This window comes from Cariama cristata, unplaced genomic scaffold (assembly GCF_000690535.1).
Source record: "Cariama cristata isolate BGI_N322 unplaced genomic scaffold, ASM69053v1 scaffold8612, whole genome shotgun sequence".
Lineage (NCBI taxonomy): Eukaryota > Metazoa > Chordata > Aves > Cariamiformes > Cariamidae > Cariama > Cariama cristata.
This window is the reverse complement of record NW_009602049.1, coordinates 580-23,236: the sequence shown is the minus strand read 5'-3', so window position 1 is coordinate 23,236 and position 22,657 is coordinate 580. Positions and strand designations below refer to the sequence as shown.

The following is a 22,657-nucleotide window of genomic DNA, read 5'->3' as shown; positions in this document are numbered from 1 at the left end:
CTTCCAACCTCATCGATTCTGTGACTCTGAACCTGTTTTCCCGATCTTTAAGTCAAATTAAATGATACAGCCTCAAAACCAAGCCTTCTCCTGGTGCAAGCATGGCTGTCCAGGGTCAGAGGAACACTACACTGTGCAAAATACAGCGGTTGTTCGCTTGAAGAGAACAAGTGAGGGTTGAAATGTTTCCTAGAAGTGGATGTAGATGTTGCATGCGCAGGTGGACTGGGATCTGCCCTACTTACTTACTTCCTTCCTGTTGTTCACTGACTCCCAATTTAATTTTCCAAAAAAAGCCAAACCTAAAACACTACCCTCCCTAAGCATATAAGACACAGCCTCTAGCACTATTTTACCTTAACGCAAAGCTAGTAGTAGTAGCTATGGGAGAGTATTTTTGTGGTATGTGTATCTATATTTTCGCTGCTTTGCAGATATAACAGTAAGAGATGCTTCCCTTTTACAATTTCATTTGCTATGCGCTGAGCTACTTCCCAGCTATATATTCAATACAAAAATCATTAGAAGGTCAGAACGGAAAGTGTCTTTGTTTTAAAAACATCTTTGAAAGAAAATAATTGAGCTTTCATGCTTTGAAGAAGAATATGAAAATAGCATAAGCCTGTTTACACATTCACAGTTTTAACTGGACAGTGAACAGAAGGCTTTGATGTTGCCTATTTTCTTTTGACTGGTAATTAGCAACAACAAAAAAAGGAGCTTAAGGAAGCATCAACTAGATTTTTCAAAACACCACCAGCTAAAACAAACATCTACACAGAGGAAACAAATATCCTGAATGTTAAATATCATGATGAGAAATAAACACTAAATTCTCTAAAACACTATCTGAAGCCAAATTATTGAAAAATACAACAATGGGTTGTCTCATTTTCAAAAGCTGCATACCACTGCTTCCCAAAAATGCCAGTTGTGCCTTATTTCTACATAGTATTTTATTTGAGCTTTAGCGTGTACTATATTTAATAACATTTATAGCTAAATTCACTACTGAATCAAGATCTCTTCCAGAACAAAAAAAGGTGATGTAACCAAATGCGCCTGGGTATAATTATACTTTCTCCTCCTCCTCTGCAATCAATATGAAGACCATATGACAACTTCCAAGCAAGCAAGACAGATGTGACTGAAGGAGGCCTTTTGAGAGATGCATCAACTACTTTAACTTCTACCTTGAGAGATTAAATTGTCAACCTACATAAGAAATTAAAACATGGAGGATTAAAATCACAATTTTTCGGCTTTATTGAAAACTGGGAAATGTATTAGCAGAGAAGCAGTTAAAATGACATGTAAATGAGCATTGCCTGCATTCAGCTATAAGGGATATTAGCCACCTGCTATTTCAAACTGAATCTTTACATTAGAAATTAATATTAAAGACTGAATTTTAACATCTTCCCCCCACCTCCCCCTCACTCCAACCCCTGGTGAAAACCTGCTCATCTGCAGAGAAAGCGACCATTTTATATTACCAAAGAGGAATACGGGGAAGAAGACTATGGTGGTAATAAAGCTATTGAATCTCCTTTCACAAGGTGGCCTTCTGCTCTGCATTGTGTGGCAAATGGAGATGAGCCCCATGATGTGCCGCAGAGCTGTGCTCCTCAGCACCAAGGGTAAGATTTAGAGCCAGTCTATGCATGGTTTGGATTTTTAAGTGGAATAACAGAAAGTTGTTACTAGGGATTGACAGCAGAAAACAGGCATGCCATCAGAAACTAGATCGTAGCTGTCATTATCTCACCCAATCTGTCTGAGCTTGTCTCCTCTGAAGGAACTCACACGGGATAGAGTTTTGTATATCCATAAAACCAAATACACGTCTTTTCTAAAAAGTTGTTGAAGCAGAAGTATTAAAAAGCTTAACTCCACATAAATATGCTCCAGGCAGGCGAGTTTCCCATGTGCACTAGTCCAAGTGCAGCTGCACCAGAACTCACACAGACCTGACTGCAGGAGCGAGGCCCTCTGCTAGGGCAGCATCTTTTGGATGGTTTTAGGAAGTATACTAAGCCCATCTCTTGCCTTGGTTTGCATAGTTGTAAACCGTGTAGATCCAAACTCCGGGAATGTGTTTTTCAAGAATCCCTGAAGAGCAAAATAAAGCACAACTCCTGAAGAAGGCAGAAGAAAAGAAAACTCCAGATTTAGGTAGTTTAGGATTAGAGATGAGCACCTTCAAGGGAATATCTATGGAAACATTAGCCAATCACTAATTTGTAATTACTTCCTCAATAGAATCATAGAATCATTATGGTTGGAAGAGACCTCAAAGATCATCAAGTCCAACCGTATACCTGATGCCACCAAATACCTTGCACTGAAAACTCATCTGAGTTGTATATTTGAAAGGAACAAATGCTGTGGCCTTTATTTGTATAAAACATTGTGAGTTTCGCTAAGAACACAGAATAGTTTATAACCAGCTATAGTTTTCCAGAATGTTCATAATCAGCCATGTGTAATCAATGTCCATTAGTAAAAGCTATTAAAAAAAGTAATCAGACCACAAATCTCTCTCATAGTTTGAAACACATGGGAAGAACTATCGCCTGCACTGAGGGAAGAATCAGCCCCACACTGCTGGACACTACAGCTCTTCTAAATTTCCACTGATAAAGCCTCTCAAGGAGAGATCATAAACTTTTAGGGCAAATTCCCTCCTCCTAGAATTCAAAAGAAAACTCCTTTCTTTTTTACATTTAAAGGTTGAAATTAACAATCCTATGCCACTAGATTAGAAGTAAGTTTAAAGATATCACGCAGGTAGGACATTTTTTCCCACTTCACTGAAGAGGGTAGCAAGGGGTGGAGGATCTAATCCTGAACTCTCTGTCCCTCTCTACTCTATATCACTGAAACTGCACACATGCTTTGTCTTTTACAGACTATGAGCACTGACACTGCCTATTAATTGCCAAATGAAGCCAAGACTTGCCTGTCTAAAGCACTAGGGATACAAATAACTGCTGCTGCAGTGGTCTCCCATATAAGGTATTTTAAAGTAGCTTCCTTTCCATTCTGATTAAAAACAAAAGGGGAGACAAGCTACACAACAAGAGCTGGCATTGTCTTTACTCTGAGTATTCCTATGGCACCACTATTATATCACAGGAACACCTGTGTTTTACTCTCCTCAACAGCAGGCATTCAAACAAAGCACTACGGCACAGAGGAATTAGTGGTGTGGACAGCACCGCTCCGAAAAATATCTGGGAGAAGAGAGCAAAGTCATTGTTGCAACCCAGGTCCAGGGTCTGTCTACAAGGGGCACCTTCACCAAGGCTAACTCTCTATATATCCAGCATTACTTGTAGTAGACATTTTAGGTGCCAAGAACATTTAGAGTCTAGAGCAGGCACATCAGTGTTATAAACGTGACTATGTGCAAGACATCACCTGTGGTTTTTTGTAGCATGTCTAAGAGAGTTGAATGCCTTTGTCCTGCCTGGATGTCTCTTTGCTTTCACGTGGGTGCTGGCAGCCCAGACATTTTTCTCTCCAGACATCATTCATCACCTCTAGATCTAGCACCAGGAATAGGAGGCAAATGCTGTTACTCCCATCTGGGAATCCCATTCTGGAAATTTTCAGTCACAGTTTCTGCATCTGGCTCCTCTGAGCATTTATCCTATGGGATATTTTTAGAGAAGTTGAATACTTCTACTGTGTGGAGTCCAGCATGAAGACTCTTTAGCTGTAATTCTCAGTCCTGTGAGGACTGCACTGTTCTCTGCATGCATTTAAACTCCTTTATATTCTGTAGGTCTTTGATGTCCATGAAGACAAGAATATTTTCCCAAATGCTTTGGATACTTGGCAAACTGACAGAGCTTGTATGATTCTGAACTGACATATGTATTCACTTGAAACACCTTTTCTTTATTAGTGAACAACAGCTAGCTGCTAGTTTCTAGTTTCTTATGTGTAATCATGGCTTTGTTTCTTTATCACAAGCACTATCTTGTAATTTTAATCTCATGTTGCATGCTGTCAGTCTTTCTGGTATGTTCTAGAACTTCCCACTTGTCCCCTTGCTGACTTGTTGCAGAGTTTGTCTCTCCCTTTATTTACAGTTTATGAAACACTGGAACATGGGGATAGCCATTAATTACATCTAGGCACATTTCTTCTCTGCTTTTCAAAGCCTTCTGCTAGATTTCTTAATTGCTGTTCTGTCTTTATTTTAGAGGGATGAGAAATGTCAACATCAAATGAGTTGATGGTGTTTGATGTCTGTAGTTGTTGCTGGGGTAGAAGCAGGATTGTTATGCAGAAAGGCCCATAGGTGTGTGCTTGTTCCCTGTGGGCTCTCTTGTGCCCCGCGTGAGGGGAAGGCGAAAAGGATCACACTCGCAGGAAGCTGCAGAGGGGACCGGTGACCAAGGACTGACCAATGCAGTATTCCAGCCCACCCATGGGATTACTTGGTATAAAGCTCAGGGATCATGGGGGCCAGCCCTCTTTCCTTCATGGCTGGCATCCTGGTGGGACTCTGCTTGCTCTCCTGCCTCCAGCCCTGATCCGTGCATTCCTGAATCTGGTTCCTGTCAGCTGCTGAATCCAGTCTGGGTCATCTGGGTGCCTGCCCTGCTGCGTGAGCACTGTAAGCCGCTGTGGCACGGCACATAGGCCCGCAGTCATCATTGGGAAGATCAATGTGGGTTTTGTATATTAGTATTAGTTTTAAAATTATTTATACCCTTTTTCATTGTTATTGCTTTATTAAAGTTGTTTTAACTTTTCAACCCATAAGTCTCTCTCTCTTTTCTCCTCTCCTTCCCCTTCTAGGAAAGGAAGGGGTTAATAGAAAGCATCTGCCATCTGCTTTAAGCACTAGCCCAGCCTTTAAATGGTGACAGACTTTTGGTGCCCAATGTGGGGCACAAGCCGCTTCATGAGTAGCTTAAGTGTGAAAAGCCCCAGATTCTTGGTCTGAGAGATCTGAGTTCGAATCCCCACCCCAGTGGGAGGAGACCTGGACAGCTCAGCTGAGAGGGGATCAGGTTTCTTTCTTTGACAGTCTCCAGGGGTTGGAAATTAAAACAGATTTCATAATGCTGATTCTCCTGGGTGTTGGGCACAATTGTACATTATGTCTTTTCAGAGCTAAGTGTACCTTACCTGCCATATGTAGTGTTGGTTATTGTTGTGTATAAATGATTTATCACTGCTGGCCGTTGGGTGATAGGCATGGTTGTACTAGGGTGTTTAGCACTGATTTACACTGTGATAAAATGGACCGTTATCACCCCGACCCTTCATGTCTATAGAGTGATGACAGGCAGCTCAGTTCATGAACTGATGGTAGCAGCTTTATCTGTGTATTTCAGGCTAGCAGATTTTGTTAGGAATTACATTCACAATTTTACCTGGGGAAATGGTACTTCTCCCTTCACTGCCAACCTGACTGCACCGAATTTTGAGAATTTCAGATATTCTTGGGACTATCAAACCAGCATGAACTTATTATTATTATTTACTCCAAGTGTTTTCCTGGTGTGGTATAATAGTAAACACCAGTACAGGTGTAGGTGCTGTGAAGCCATCTCAACTCCTACCACGTGTGCCAAAGCCACCCCATCCCCCACCACAGCCACTCCAACCCCGGTGATGGGCACTGTTGTAACTGCGACTCCGGCAACAGTCAACTGGCTGAAAAATCTTCTGGCTACGCTACAGTCTGCTCAGATGAGGGTGAGCTCATCACTCACCTCAGGTCAAGGGTGATGCAGCTGAGTCAGGGAACCGACCTGTGCCTGTATCAGTCACCCCTGTACAGAAGAAGAAATACTCCAAAAAAATCAGCTCGTCTGCAGTAGGATGAGGCTGAATCAGGGACGTCACGAGAATGAGATGATGCAGATGAACCACAGCCATCATGAGAACAGAGGGATGAGGCGGAACCAGGGCAATCACAAGAACGGCAGGATGACGTAGAACCAGAGGTAAGTCCCTGACCCCGAAACCAAGAACAGGCAGAAGCAGAGGTAATCTCCCGATCCCTAAAATTTCATGAACTTCAAGATATACGAAAGGACTTCAGCCGTCAATCAGGCGAGCACATTATCACCTGATTGCTCTGATGCTGGGATAGTGGGGCCAGCAGCTTGGACTGAGACTGTAGAGAAGCCAGGCTGCTGGGATCCCTCTCTAGGGAAAGGGGAATTGACAAGGTGATTGGGAAAAAGGCGCAAGCCCTCAGCCTCTGGAGGTGTCTCCTGTCAGCTGTGAAGGAGAGCTACCCGTTCAGGGAAGATATTGCATGTCATCCACGGAAGTGGAACACCATGGAGAAAGATACCCAGTATCTGAGGGAATTAGCTGTGCGGGACATGATTTATTCTAACCTAGATGATCCACAGCTACCCACAGATCCAGATGAAGTCTGATGCACACAACCCATGTGGCGGAAGATGTCACCATCGTATGCCCATACATTGGCAACGACGGACTGGGAAGTCCGAGAGGAACCAAGACTGGATGCACTAGCTGGCCGACTACGGCAAGATGAAGGTAATCTTTCTTCCCTAGAAGCTCATGCCTCAGCTGTGGAAAAACTGAGTGAGAAATCCGACAGCTTCCTTGGACAGACGTTTGACAAACTGTCCAAGATTGAGGATAGACTCTACTTTCCACCTGCATGAGCCCATATTACACCTGTTAAAAGACGACACCCTCCTACAGGACTGGCTCAAGAGAAACGGTACACGACGTGAGGTGCTCTGTGGTTTTTCCCTGCGTGATCATGGAGAGGACACAAGGAAATGAGACAGAAATCCTACTGCTGGTAGGAGGTGGAAAGCGGCCGCATGGAGTCCTGTACGATGAGTCACTGAAGCCAGTGAAAGACAAGGTGAATCAAGTCAGTTCACAGAAGTAAACGCCATCCAACTGGCCTTAGATATTGCTGAACAAGGAAAATGGCTGGTACTTTATCTGTATACTGACTCATGGATGGTGGCAAATGGCTTGTGGGGGTGGTTAAAGCAGTGGAAGCAGAGTAACTGGCAGTGCAGAGGTAAACACATTTGGGTCGCCGCACTGTGGCAAGATATTGCTGCCCAGCTGGAGAACCTGACTGTAAAAGTACGGCACATAGATGCTCATGTACCTAAGAGCTGGGCCGCTGAGGAACATCAAAACAATCAGAAGGCAGATCAAGCTGCTATGATTGAAGTAGCTCAGGTGGATCTAGACCGGGAACATGAAGGCAAACTTCTTCTACCTTGGTAGGCCCATGACACTTCAGACCATCAAAGAAGAAAGGAAGCATATAGATGGGCTTGTGATCAAGGGGTGGACCTAACCATGGACACCACTGCCCAGGTCATCCATGCGCAAGCCAAGTGGTTAAAGTCTCTGTGGTATGGAGGACGATGGTTGAAACACAAATACAGAGAGGCTTGGCAAATTAACTATATCACACTCCCACAAACCTGCCAAGGCAAACACAATGTGCTCACGATGGTGGAAGCAACCACTGGTTGGCTGGAAACGTATTGCATGCCCCACGCCACTGCTCGGAATACTATCCTGGACCTTGAAAAGCAAGTTCTATGGCAGCATTGCACTCCAGAAAGAATTGAGTCAGACAATAGGACCCATTTCCGAAACAACCTCATAGACACTTGGGCAAAAGAACACGGCATTGAGTGGGTATATCTCATCCCCTATCATGCACCAGCCTCAGGGAAAACTGAGTGGTACAGTGGATTGTTAAAGACTACACTAAAAGGAATGAGTGGTGGAACCTTTAAAAATTGGGATAAACCTCTGGCACAATCCTCCTGGATAGTTAATACCAGGGGAAATCTATCAATCGAGCTGGTCCTGCTCAGTCAGACCGTTTACCTACATAGAATGGGATAAAGTCCCTGTGGTGCATGAAAGGAGTATGCTGGGGAAAACTGTTTGGGATTTTCCTGCTTTGGGCAAAGGCAATCCCATTCAAGTGCCTGGGTATACTTGGTGGGTGATGTTGAAGGATGATGAAATCCATCGTGTACCTCAAGGGTATTTGATTTGAGGCGAGAATCCTCAATTTTGAATTGTATTATGTTAATTGGTACATAATACTAACAGTATTCAATAAGTGTCTTTCAGGCTAACACCACAGTGATGACAACCTAGATTCAACAAGTGGTACCCAGTAACTTCCTCAAAGTTGATACCTTTAACCCACGGGCACGAACCACGCTGAATCTCACACCATTTCTCCTGCCCTGAGAGACTGCTACGACAGACGGAAACCCACAATCATCAGCTAGTGTCTGTGTAATATGTATAACTATTTGGAGTTGGGAAAAAAACCCCAAACAGTAGTACCCTGAGTAAGACACGAATGGTATGGAATAAGGGGTGGAATGTCCTGGTTTGGCTAAAACAGGACCATTTCTCCTTTCAGGAGATTTTCCTTCAGTTAAGTTTTCTTAAGTAATGGCACTTTCTGAAGCTGACTACAGGTTTTCCAGGCTGTGCCTGCTCTTAGAGTTGATGGCACTTGACATCTGTAGTTGTTGCTGGAGTAGAAGCAGGATTGTTATGCAGAAAGGTCCATAGGTGTTCTTGTTCCCTGTGGGCTCTCTTGCGCTCTGTGTGGGGGGAGGTGGAAAAAGTGGATAAGGGTCGCACTCGCAGGAAGCTGCGGATGGGACAGGTGACCAAGGACTGACCAATGCAGCATGCCAGCCCACCCACAGGAATACTCAGTATAAAGCTCAGGGATCATGAGGATCAGGCCCTCTTTCCTTCATGGCCAGCATCCTGGTGGGACACTGTTCTCTCTCCTGCCTCAGATCCCAATTTGTGCATTCCTGAATCCAGTTCCTGTCTGCTGTGGAGCCCAGTCCAGGACATCCGGGTGCCTGCCTGGCCTCGTGAGCACTGCGAGCTGCCACTGTGTGGCAGGCAGTCATCATTGGGAAGATCAATATTGGTTTTGTATATTTCTATTATTAGTAGTATTAGTTTTAATATAATTTATACTCTTTCTCACTGTTATTTCTTTAATAAAAGTTTGCTTTAACTTTCCAACCCATAAGTGTCTCTCCTTTTTCTCCTCTCCTTCTGGGAAAGGAAGGGGTTAATAGCATCTGCCATCGGCGCTGGTACAGCCTTTAAATGGTGACATAAGTGTACTGTAAAAGTGAGTGCTTTCTTTACAATGTTCAATCTCATCATGTGAATACAAGATATTCCATTTTAAATTCCTAAGTAAATACATTCATAACCCTCTCAAAACAGTAACTACAGTAGTGCATTTTGTACCAATGAATTTTAAGAAAGATTATTTTGGGAAATATTCTGTCAAACAACTACTCCAGATAGCAGGTACAGTAACAGAAGCCAGATGGTATCCATAAAGAGAAAGAAGTACCACTTCACATCTCGTAATAAAGCTGAAGGCTGTACCTAAGGAACATTTGCTGCATCATTGTCAGGCTTCATTTATTTACATTTTGCAGCACCCAAGCTGCCTGTTAGCAAGTGCAAACCTACTTGACAAAGCAAAACAAAAAAAAATGTTCAGCTTCTCTTTGGATTTTAAAATGGAGAAGCAATTGAATCTTTTTTTTCTTTTCTGCTGAAGAGAGTTTACTAATGAAACATCAAAATGTTTTGTTGTACTACAGTGATACATAAATAACTATTACAGTCTAATTAAGCAGATAAATTCAAATTTCAGATCTACAGAGCACATTTTAATCTGGCTTCCAATGCTTTCAGTCTGTTTGTACATAGAACAGGGACATGTGTGTTAAGAAAATCTGGACTTTAACAGGACAGCTATTGCATGTATGTCTATAGTATATTATGAATATCTTGATTTATTCCTTTGTACAACAGCTTAACTTTAGGCATACAGTATTGTCTAGAGTACTGCAGCAGTCCCTCAGTGCTGGAAGCTGTTAATCTGTGTTTTGCAAGCCTTCCTTTGTCTCCAGGCTGAGATCTTACTGTATTTTCATTACTTATTAAAAATAGCTGGTAGTATTGTCAAATTAGTGGGATTAACCTACTTTAAAGAGGAAATTAGGTCAGTTACTATATTCATGCCCAGCCTTCAACTCTCATGTATTGTTACAGCTCTCTTGCATCCTACAAAATGGGAGTCTTTCTGTGGATAAGTATCTGTGTGCAGCAGCCTGCTTCATCCCACACTTGAACACAACAATGAAAACAAACACGGTGGGGTAAAGGCCCCATCACTTGTTTTCAGTCTCGGCTGATACAAACCTCTTGGCCAGAGAAGAAACACAACTTACTGTAGACGGTTAAGAGGTGCTCCATTAGCAGGCAGTAACAGGTCTTCATAGCTACTGTGGCATCTGAAACACTGGACACACTGGGAGAAAGAAGCAATTCTTCATGCTCTGTGCAACTGCCGCTGTCTCAGGCTAGATGCAAAATACAAGGCCCAGCTGCTTATCTGCCATGCACCGATCATGAATGCAAGTGCTCACAAGAGAAAAGGCTCAGTGAACCACGGCTCCACTCGCTCCCATCCTCAGCTTTTTGAGTCCTCCGTTGCTCTTGTCCCCCTCCCCTTTTTTTTTCCCACTACAGTTACTAAGTAAAGCATAAGTTCAGAAATAACAATTATTCATTTAGGCAGGGGAGTCTCTCATGCATTCCCAAACAGAGCTCTACCTCTAATCACCCACAACTCCCCAAGAGAGCTCCAGGACACAGCTCTTAAGTCTGTTGCTTTCAGAACTTTTATTCTGCCTCCAACTTCCACATGTCAAGGAATCCTCATTACTGTCTTCCCAGTAAAAGGACAAGATTGACCTCTAGATAACACACCGAGAGAAAGGCAGAGAGACATTTACCCCTCTGGCATTTCTCTGACAATTTTTCCTCTCCAAACCAGTTCACATCACTCTCTCAGTTTCACACTGAGGCAGGAAAATCAAAGTGTATAGAAAATATACTGCAGTTGTGTGTAATTTAGACAGCTAGCTATCTGCATCTAGGAAAAATAACTGAAAGTTAATAGTATGCTTTTTCTCTTTCCTCTCAGCTTCAAGCTGATCTACAACAAAGAGATTTGTTGTAATTTCTGCATATTAATTACATTCCAGAAAAGGAGAGAGAGAGGACAGAAAGTAGGACAGATCGGGACTGTACAGGGCATTCCTTCCTCTAGCATAATGAGCTGCCACAATTCAACCTTTAGCATTCCTTGCTATCCATTTCTCCTTTCCATGCTTACCCACATGCACAGATATTGCTGAGAAAGGCTGAATCACCCTAAGATTACTCAGGGAACATGAGAGCTGCTGCAGAACCATCCTCACAAAAGACCATACAGAAAAGCCTCAGGAATCCTCAGAAGCACCCTTGTGATTCCCTACTATAGTACTTTTAGCAGCTGACAGAAAGAAAAGATTTTCTGGGGTTTTTTTTGTTCGTTTGGTTTTGTTTTGTTTTTTGGTGGTGGTTTGTTTTTTTTTTTTTTGTAATGTCCAGAGAAGGCAGAGAATGAAGCAGCATACAGCACATTCAAACTCCCACCGCCTTGGGTTAGCTTAAAAGCAAGTGTCTATGTTACATTAAACAGCATCCTTTACAGTCTCTCTTCTCTATTTTCTTTAGGCAATGCATGTAACATGCAGCCAAGTGAACATTGACAGGGGTATCCCTGTGAATCCTCCCGAGCTGGGACTTGCAACTTTTAGATACAGATTTTTCTTTTCCTGTTTTTCAGGATCATCTCCTCATAGGAGCCAACTGAACATCCCTTAGCTGTGAAGCAGATCTGGATTTTGTAACATGATGTTGTTGCTTCAATATTCCCCAAAAGAAATGCGTAAACTTAAAGAAGAAATCAATGACAGCAGCAGTAAGCAACATGCAGATCAAAACAGCATTTATCGCTTCTACAGCACGTGACGTGTCAGCAGGTATTTTTTTGTCTGTTAACACCACAAAGCACAACTGAGAAGCAGAAGCAAGTTCCAAAGGCATACGCAACCCAAATCAAGCTCAGACAGGTAAATGACATGACAAGAGATGCCAACTGAAGGATAGAAAACCTAAGAATAACAAGATGTTTGCAACATCTTTTCTTTTTTCTGGATCGTTACCGATCAAGCAGAGTCACATCTTCATTGTGTAATAAATGTTCATTTTGCACTGTTACATGTTACTCCACAGGGTTAATGGCTTCATGAACTAGGGATAATCTCACACCCAAATTAAATAAATACTGCCACAACAACTTGTTGTTTTGTTGCAATGTACTATATGCCTGGCATTTTCCTCATCAATCGGAACATATAGCAGACAAACACTGTAGGCAATGAACTTGGAAAAAGGCACCCCAACCCGCCATTCTCTGCATGGGTAGGTGGACAGAATGTTCAGCTCTTCCCCCACACAAGCAAGGAAAGAGATTTTGCAGAGTTCATATGTTCTTTACCTTGTAGCAAACATTGCTCTCAGGGAAGAGAAGGTAGCAGCATCTTCTTTCAAAGCCTTCAGCTCATTTCGCAGCTTCATCATTGTCTCCGTAACCATAGCTTTCTCATTTTCATACTTGCTTTTTAAGTTGGCAAGGGCTACCTCTGCAGTCTGTTGTTCACCAAGAAGAACAGAAACATACTAGTTAATGAAACTCCTCACAAAGTGGCCGGCTAAGATATTTCTAGTCATTATTCACATAATGAAACATTTACTTTGTACTGAAGTGTTAAACTTCGGGTCAACTTGTCTTGTACAGATTAAATAAAATTTAATTTTTGAACACTGGAAACAGATCGGATATATGGGTGTCCTACTACCATTAACTGCAGCAGCATCTAGAAAGTTACAGAATATACATTTAGTGACACCTATCTCTAACTACTAAAAGAAATTAAACATGAAGTTTAATTTCAATTTTCAACACAAAGAACAAAATAGTCTATTTAGTATCTCTATATTTAAATGCATTCATCAATCACTTGCACAGTTCTCTAACCGTTACAGCATTTTGCCTATCTTACATTTTGGGACACTTTTATTAAAATGTGCAAGAGAAAACTGAAAATATGTATGCATTTCTTAAACAACACTACTTTTTTTTTTTAAGACAACTTCAATTTGCATTACTTTAACTTTAGAGATGACAAGGAAGCATGTCACATGGTGTCTTAATGGCAGTTACTTTCATCTACTGCACTGCTAATATGTATCAAATGGCACAGCCCAATCCCCAAAGACTAATTTTACCTTTCACCCCTGTTACTTTGTCTGTGTTCTTATCCTCATCCTCATCTTGTAATGCTTTCTTTTATTTTGCAGTTTGAGAGAGAAGAGTACTTAAGTTCAAGATCTCTTTTAAGGGTAGCTACTAGAATTCTTTCCAGTAGAAAATAAGATTTACCTCTTCATTTTACATGCCTTACATTAAATAAAATCTGATACAATTCAGACAGGCAGTAGACTGAAGCTACCTTAAGCTTAATAAAAAGGCTCATGAGTATGTGACAAACAAAATTCAGTTAAAGCCCCAGAGTTCAGCTTTACAGTAGGACAGCTGTGTGCCTCTAATGAAATAGCCTGCTTCAGCCTTGCACCAAACAAGTATCATCCACAAAAGCCCCACAGAGTTGAGGGTATGGTGGTATGACCTCAGAGATAAATTCTCTTGTGTTTATGACCTGATTCCCTGACACTATAACCTTCACATCTGTAAGACCTGGTTACCTGTTTGTTGGCCTTCAGCACAGTTCTCAGAGTTGCTATCTGTTCTCTCTTGGTGCTCAGCAGGGACTTCAACTTCAGGATTTCTTCCATGAGAGCTTCCTTGTCTTTGTCCACCACTGGCCCAAGTTCTTGAGTGGCAACACACTGCCTGGACAACTCAGTTGTTCTGTCCACAGCAGCTTGCAGGTGTTTGATCTGATCCCGGATTATAGCGATCAAGTTGTAAATGTTCATCGGTTCCTTCTGAGGATCTGACACAGGAGATGGCAGAGATGACACTGGAGATGGGCTGCTGTCACCGCTTCCATTCTCTGCCTTTCCTAGCTCTATAGTTAACAGCCCTTTAGAAAGAAGAATGGGAGACCTTCTTCCCTTAATCTCTGGACTACTGCGTCCACCTTTACCTTCCTTGTAGTAATCCAGCATCACTCTGTTTGGAGTTTCATTGTTGCACATGCAGACATGATGGTATAAATTGGCCAGTTCTTCACTGAAGGTGACTAGTTCATCTTGGGCCACACTGAGGCTGCCCTGTGTTTCTCCAGCAACATCACTGACTTTCTTCAGCTCCTTCTCCAGTCTGGCCACCTGTTCTTTATCATGCCTACTGGATTTTTCTAGCGAGGTGAGCTTTTCAGTGAGAGTTTGGCTCTCGGTCTCATATCTGCTCTTCTCTTCCTCATACTTAGACTCACATTCTTTGTATTTGGCCTTAAGATTTTTGAGCTCTTCTTTTAGGTCAGTAATCTCTGCCACAGCCACTTTGTACTTGCACTCCAGGATCTCCGGGCCATTGATATCAACTTCATAATAGTCTCCATCTTCGTGGCTGTCTCGGTCCTTCTCATTGTCAAGGGCAGACTGACGTTCCTTGCTGACCTGGAGCTTCTTCATTGCGTTCAGGTTTTCTGTGAGTCTGCCAACTTTCTCATGTTGCTCTGACAGGGCCCCCCGGGTATTTTCCAGCTGCTTCTGGGATTCCTGTAGTGTTGTTAACAAGTTCACCTTTTCTCTTTCCATCTGAAATACATGAACAGAGACATCTACGTAAAGGAAACTGTATCACAGTTAAATGGTTTTATTACAAGAGACAGTAACTCAGCCAAAGTCCATATGGTTACAGAAATCCAATCCCTGGCACACTACGGAAAAGGCTATTTAATTTATTCTAAAACTAGCTCAAGCACTGTGTTCCTTGCCAATTCTTTCTCATTTCCACTTCAAAATGCACATTTTTACACATTCCTTCCATAGCTGATGGTCTCATTGTGGAAACATCCTTTCAGATGAAGATAAGATAAAGTTTACTGTTATTTTGCAAATTATCAAGTACATATCAGCAAACATGCAGCTAGTCTATGGTGGAAGCTTGGAGCTTCATGAAAGACTCAGAAATACCAAAACTTCTAAACTTCTAAAGTTTCTCCTCTGAAAGTTCTCATTTTCAAAAAAATCTAGCCATTTTTTCCACAAAGGCTTTTTCTTATAGAACACTTGAAAAAATCCTTGACAAACTAATTTTAAAACATTTCTAGGCAACACAAATATGTACCTTGTTTCAAACTCACCAGCCTCCCAATAGCACAAATATAACACAGAAATGCTTGGTACTGATTAAAACTTCATGTTCTGTGAACTAATTACAGAAAACAGTTATGGTGTACAAAACTCCTTTTGATGAAGATGACTGCAGTAACTATCACTTTTTGAACAAAATACTGTCTTTCTCGCCAGTGACATAATGAATTAGACACAGTATGTACTGCACAGAAGATGCATTATGACTTTCCTCCAAACACAGCACATGACCGCTAGCTTCTTTGCATTAAAAAAGAAGAAAAAAAGAAAAAAGAAAAAAACCTATGGTTTTCCACTAACAAACATTTAACATCCTTAATTTTTAAATCAATCGTAGCCTTTACAAATATAGTTCATACTGTATGGTGGCCACACAAAGTATTGAAAAGACCGCAATTACAGTCCAAATAAACTCCACCAGCTATTTGGAAGTACACAGTTGTTTATGAAACGCATTTACCTGTACAAGCTGTTGTTTCAGCTTCTGGATTTCAGAAATGTTTAATTCACTCAGAAGATCTGAAACCAGACTTGGGGCTGGAGGGAAGCTTTCATTTTTCTTGGGCGTTGATGTACTATTCTTGCCATTGCTGAGTTTGCTGAGGCAGTTTTGTTCAAATCCATTCATGATTTCATCATTATTGGGTTCTGTAGCTTCATCGCTGAACTTCAGTCCATCCAAAGAGATGTTCAGGTGGCTGTTGTACATGGAGTCGTTGATGTTCATGTAGTGAGAGAGCTCCTTGCGAAGATTGTTCTTCTGCTCCCGCTCCGTCTTCAGCGTCTCTAAGGCCTCCTCAAGCTGGCGTTCCGAGATCTCCTTCAGCCGTATGGCATCTTCTAGTTGGCTGTTCAGAAATTCCGTTTCCTCTTCGAGCCTTTTGATTTCATGTTTCAGGCCTTCAAACTCCACCTGGAGATATACAAATGGAAGGGAAAAAAAAAATTCTAATGATAATGTCTGCCTGCAAGGCACCAAAAGTAATTTTACTTTTGAACATCTGATTTCACTAAATATGGCAAGAATAGAATAGTTTTTTCCATCCTGGAGTCTAGTTTTGCACTATGACTGCAAATACTGCTTACATAATTTACCTTCACAGAGACCATGAAACAAAATTCTTAAACTATTGAATGAGCTGATCTATTCCAGCTTAATTAAGACAGGTGGGAGATACAGTGTGTGATACAGAGGCATCACAAAACAGGCTTTCCTAGCACATTATGCAAACTCTTTCTCCGTTTGATTAACAAATTCCTTGGCCAACCTTCCCACACATTCAAGCTCAACATTTCCAAAACCCAGCACTGCAAAGCTATGCTTCTGACACTCTGCTGCACTGCTGTTAGAATATGCCACTGGGCTTAAAACTGTTGGGAGGCACCTAGTAATCAAACTCTGCTTTTATACATTCAAAATAAAATGTTTTATCATTTCTGCCATCATCATTTCAGCACATCTTGAGAGTGCTACAACTCAGACTCTACATTTCAGACTCATAGTGCTGCTACATGAAATTTGATGGCATGCTGTAAGTTTTTACCTGTAAAATTGTATTTTTTTTAAACCTCTCTTGCACTGAAATTATGAACACCAACAATTAATTTTAAAACTTTGAAGCCCTTGGCAAAAAAAAAACCCAAACCAAACCAAAACAAAAGCCTAAAGAATACCTTTTCCTTACCTTGAAAGAAAAGAAAACACACTGCATGATATATGACCCTATTTATTTTTGCCAACTGCTAAAGGAATTTTAGATGCCACACACACCAAACCAGTAGTACTGAACTACACCTGATTTAAAAAACAGGAACCAATCATGTTAATTCAGTTTTGCAAGTTAAGCCTGCAAAAGCTTGATAGCTTCTTCTGGTTATGTCAGTAGGATAATTAAAGCTTAATAAAATTCATCACGCAAGCTTAGGACAAGGTAGAAAATGAAATAATCCATTGCCGTTAAAAGAATTAGCTCTTGGTTCTATGTATGTCCACTGAGCCAAAATATTTAAGATTGCAGTCTATTTTCAAAGGTTCCAGAATACAAACACAATAGCCAATAATTACTAGCAACTGACAAGATAGCATCTGAGGTTGAATTTGGCTCAGCCCAGAACAGCAGCATTCTTGAATTTCATTATTTTAGAATGTGAACATGGAGCTGGGAACTTTCACTTGCTCCTCTGAATACAACAAATGCAGCAAAAAAAGGTAAAACCAAAAGTAACCAACTACATAGGTTGGATTTCACTAGATCACTATCTCTTCCAGTCTGCATCGGGAGCAAAACAGCCCCTTCAGCCCTACCGCATGATGTCAGCGCAATTAGACCAAATTCAGGTGAGAACAGGTCAAACCTGGAACCTCATTTTGGGCACATCAGTGAGGCCTACGTGACAAACATTGACATGGAGTTTCACCTGGAGATAAATGAAATACATTCAATATCCCAAACACCTCATGTGGCAGGGCAGATTTCATTCAGAATACTGAAGGAGTTCTGAAGCAAATCCTAATAAGCTTTTGCTATGTGCTCACTACAATAGATGGTATTAAGATAGTTTTCTTCAAGAGCTGTTCTTTCAGGAATATTATACCATTTTCTCAACTGAACTTTGAGTTTTATTTACAACGAGACTGACAGGTACCTGAAGAATAAAAATAGCAAATCCCCAATTGAAAGATGAAGATAAGTAAACTGTGCCAAAGACCACATCTAATCTAATTATCTCTGCAAATGATAACTCAGGGAAATTCTTGAGTTGTTCCAAACATGTAGTTTTCTATAAATTCTGAAAATAGCTGGACCTGTGCAATTAAATGTGACTTTTTAGATGAGCAGTCACACAGGTCTGACAGTACAGAGCAACTACAACAGTAGTTCATGTTTAATGAAAGTAGCTAGAAGAGAGGAGGAGTACAGAACTGGAGAGATAATGTAAGCATTAAGTAGCAATAAAAATGTATGTTCAGAAATACACGCAGTCACAGATACTGTAGAAAAGGATGGATGGATGGATGAAGAGTATTGCAAAGAGACACTGAAAAACTAGTGTAGCAAAAAGACTAAACCAAGTAACAAAGCAGACTGGCAGAGACTTCACTTCCATCACAGAGAGAGCAGGCAATGGAAGGACTTGGGAGGTAAAAGTAGAAGCAATAAAGTCTTATGACTGTGTATAAACAGAGTCAGAAAGGACTTAAATATTTTGGGACAATTCTTGGTACTAAAAGGTAGAGCTTATAGTATCAAAAGCAGTACAAACATAGAAAAAGAAGTGGTTGGATGTTCAGTCGAGACCGAACCATGTCATAACGCAGGAATTAACCAGTGCTACCAAAGCAATGCTTGCTATTTTGAAAAACTTGCCTGATTTTGCTTCAGGACAGAAACTTGTTTCTGGAGACAGATGTTTTCCTCTTCAAGCTCAGTGTAGTCTTGCAGCAAACGCGCTTCTCGGAATTTATATTCCTTAATATCATCTCGCAGACGGGCCCTCTGGATCTCCACATTCTGATTGACCTGGAAAAACAAACCAACCCCAAAATGATGGTGATTTGGTCAGTTACAATTAAGTTTCAAATTTTATCTTTCCTCAAGTGCATTAATCAATGAGATTCTATTCAAACAGAAACTCTTCCTCCTCCTCCCCCCCACCCCCCGAAATGAAGTTACAGAAAACCAGGTCATTTACACAATAATTAGATTTTATTTTCTTGTTTCACTTACATATTCTCACTCTTGACTCAAAGAAAAGTTAATGAGTTAATGTTGTCTCACTGGCTGTAAGCAACAGACAAAAGTTTTCCAGATCAGAAGTCAACGCCTGACTCTGTGAACACTTAAACAAGAAGGGCCTTTTCACAAGAGAAAGACAGATTCAGATGACTCCAGATGTTCTTATTTGGATGTGTATTTGCTGCTGCTTTTCAACAGACCTTTTCTTTATGCCCTTTTCTTTACACCCAGTGAAATAATTTGGAAATATGTTCTAACGAATCCTTTTGGAGAGAGACACCGAGTTAAAGCTCAACTGAAATCCTGGATCCCAGGAAGAAAGAAATAGCAACTGTAGTTCACTTATAAAATGTTCCCTCCCCTCAGCCCCAAGACTTAAGCAAGACCTTAAAGAAAGGCTTTAAAAATTTTTTTTAAAAAAAATTCATCATTATTGTTTCAGGATAGATAAGAAGTGAAAATCAATATATTAGTGTAGTATGATCTTTAGATCTTTTGTGAATATACACAGACACTTAAATAAATTGAACTAGCACATATCCAGCTATGTGAATGGTTCACTGTATTTAGCTCTTATTTTTTTCAACATTTTTATCCTTCAAGCCACATCTTTAAATATTTAATTAAAACAAAGTCAAAAACATATTCTAAAACATTAGCAGAAATATCATCAGAGATAGGCAAATAGGCAATACAGTTGTCTATAAAAACAGTATCCAGATATTTTAGCAGCCATAGCTGTGAAGCGACAGCATGATCTTCTGAACAGTTCTAAATTGGCACAAAACAAATGTGAGCTCATGAAAGAGGCAGCCTATTGATTCAGCTAGTTCAGTTATGGTATCTTATTCCCGTTTTCATCTATCCAGCAGCCTAGCCAAGAAAGCTTCATCCTCTGATATACAAATTCAAATTCCCTTAGTGTTCTCCACTTCTGGTTAGAAACAAGAATATCAACAATGAATCCAATACGGTCTCAGTCCTCTTGCAAGTGTGCAGCAGGAACACACAGAAGTAATACAACACAGGTATCAACAGGCACCTACAGAAAGCTAAGAGGTAAAGAAAAGTCTGCAGCAGGAGTGTATGCCAAGACTTGAATCTTGGCACATTCTGAACACAAACACAGAATCACCTGCAACTGTTAAGACCAATAAATTTAAATTGTAGCTCCCTCACATGTCAGGTAAAGATTAGACTATATAAACTTGTCTGCTTATTTTTACCAATGAAGACAAGGGCACTACCTCTCAACAAACTGAGAAGCTAAAATGAATATTAATTGCTGAAACCAGACACTACAGTACAACAATGCAAATGAAAAGTTGCTACATTCCATATTCCCTGCCTGAGCAAGTGTTTGCTCTATCTTTGCACAAACCCAGGGTCACAGGGAAAGATGGGCCACAGGGAGCTGAAGACTACAGGCTGACATGAACTCACATGTTAACAACTTCTCCTTATCAACTGCCACGAAGGCCTCTTGCCTTTGGCAGCAAGAGCCTCCAGCCAGAGAATCCAAACTGTTTAATGGTTAGGATTGCAAAAGGCTCTTCTATCAAACCAAGTTTCCCACAAATTAGGAGATCTTATCTGTAATTTTGCCCATTCTCAAGTTAAGTGAAATGCAATGGAAGACCTCCCACAAAGCTACTGGCGGGCTCCTCTCCCCACCATTCAGGTTGCCTTGCTCCTCTTCCTCTCTGGATGATATAATCTTTTCAGAGGGCAGTGCCTGGGGAAATCATTGGAGCCGGTCTGTTTTGAAGAAAAGAAATTGTTTCTGTCCAATCCTGCCCATTTAATTCAGCGCAACAGTAACAGCTCATTATTTAATGTGAAAGTATTGTCATGCTCTGTCTAGCACACAAAAAAACACTCTATTTCAATGTGTACAGGAAGGCCAGATTTAAAAATAGCTCCCTTGTTTCCTGATCGAGGAAGGAAGATATAACCTAGATTTATTGGCTGTTTAGCAAGCTGCACATTCAGTTTGCTCTTAGCATTTTCTTGTCAAATAAATGTGCATGCTTGCAAGCTGCAAGGTTAAATTGGGTGCCATGCTATCTCATATAATTGACCAAATGGCGGGATTTTTTCTGCAGGAAAGGGAAGCTAACACATATCCTTCCTTGGTGAGATTTTTCTATTACCCGTACAGAAAGTGGTATTCACGTATTTTAAGACAGACACACGTACACGGCACATGTTCTCAGAGGCAGTGTCCCACAGTTCCTCAAGTCTACAGAAAAGGTGAGCTGACCTACTGATGAGTTCGAAACTTTGTGTGACTCTTGTTGCTTCAGGGGCTTAGTGGCTTCTTCCTTTCTCCTCTGGCCTGAGCAACCCCTGAGCACAGGGGAGAAGGGGGAGCTGGAACACAAGGGCATGCCTGGCTGGGCTCTCAGCTATACAAAGTCACACCTCCACCCAAAGCAAATCATACAGCATTTTAAAATACCATTACCACTGTGTGGAGAACTGATGGCTATAAAATCCTGTTGAGTGGTCATCTACCTGACAAAACCCCTCAATTTCTCAACCTACAGAATATTCCCGCCACGCAGAAGCCTCCCATCCATCCTGCCCAGGAAAAGATGGTGATCTGAAAGCGATCTAAAGGCCATAGCCCACCCTGCTCCTGCTGCTAAAGAGCTTGTCTTCAGTGTTTTCATCCTCTCAGCTTTGCCTCAGCAGAGTTCTGCAAGAGGAGGCCCCTCGGAGAAGCACCAGTGCGAGAAATAGCACGGGCTTCCTCAGGACCAGTTTGAACGCACCTTTACCTGCATGTCAAAAACACAACTGCTGTCCTTCATCGCTGCCAAAAGCCTTCATCCTTATCACCTACTTTTCTAATACACCCCACCATATAAAGTCATGTATAATTTCACCCTGAGAATTAAAACAATTGAGAAAAAATAAAAATCTCAAGGACCCACTTCCCTCCTTTGGTTTCGGCACTGCACAGCCCGACGAGAGTTCAGGCTCCAGGTCACCAGCCAGAGGCTGACCTTGCAAGAGAAGCCATGTCACTAGCACCATTTCTGTCACCCTGAACTCCTGAGGTCATGAGTCAGTTTGAGTTCCTTGCTTAGTAAACACCTAATTTTACATGTTGTTATTATCATCAAGAGTAAAAACTTAGTTTGCCCAAATTTATTACTAATTCTAGGATTAGATTTAACGCTTCATGCAATAAATATTTCTAGATATGATCATTCCCTCTTTGTTCTTTACATGAAGGATTCACAAAAAAGGATGCAGACTCTTTGGAAGAAATACAGGGCAGTCAGGAAGGACTGCAACTCGTATATGTTCTGTTGCTGCGGGGAGAAGAAAGTCATAGAATCATAGACTCATTTAGGTCGGAAAAGACTCTAAAGATCATCGAGTCTAACCATTAACCTAACACTACCAACTCCACCAAAATAATCAATAAAACATCATCTCTTAGATGATGTTTTATTAAATATCAGCATGAAAACTGGAAAGACTAATCCTTGGACACGTAACTTAGTGCGTTCTTCAGTACTTTTTTTGAAGGAGGTACTTCAGCCAATGTTTTTCTGAACACTGCCTTCATACTCATAGCTGTCGCTTCAGAAGAGCCAACCCTCAAAGCT

General features: G+C 41.2%; 1 protein-coding gene across 1 annotated transcript; it reads right to left on the bottom strand.

The window, feature by feature from the left end:
* Positions 1-12,438: 12,438 nt before the first annotated feature.
* On the bottom strand, positions 12,439-21,850 carry BICD2 (bicaudal D homolog 2 (Drosophila)). The gene is made up of 5 exons (XM_009694564.1): positions 21,818-21,850; positions 18,666-18,818; positions 15,758-16,210; positions 13,720-14,739; positions 12,439-12,603 (listed from the first exon to the last, which is right to left on the bottom strand). Exons 1-5 carry the CDS (start codon positions 21,848-21,850, stop codon positions 12,448-12,450), a joined length of 1,815 nt encoding a protein of 604 aa, XP_009692866.1. The 3' UTR covers positions 12,439-12,447.
* Between the last annotated feature and the right edge of the window lie 807 nt (positions 21,851-22,657).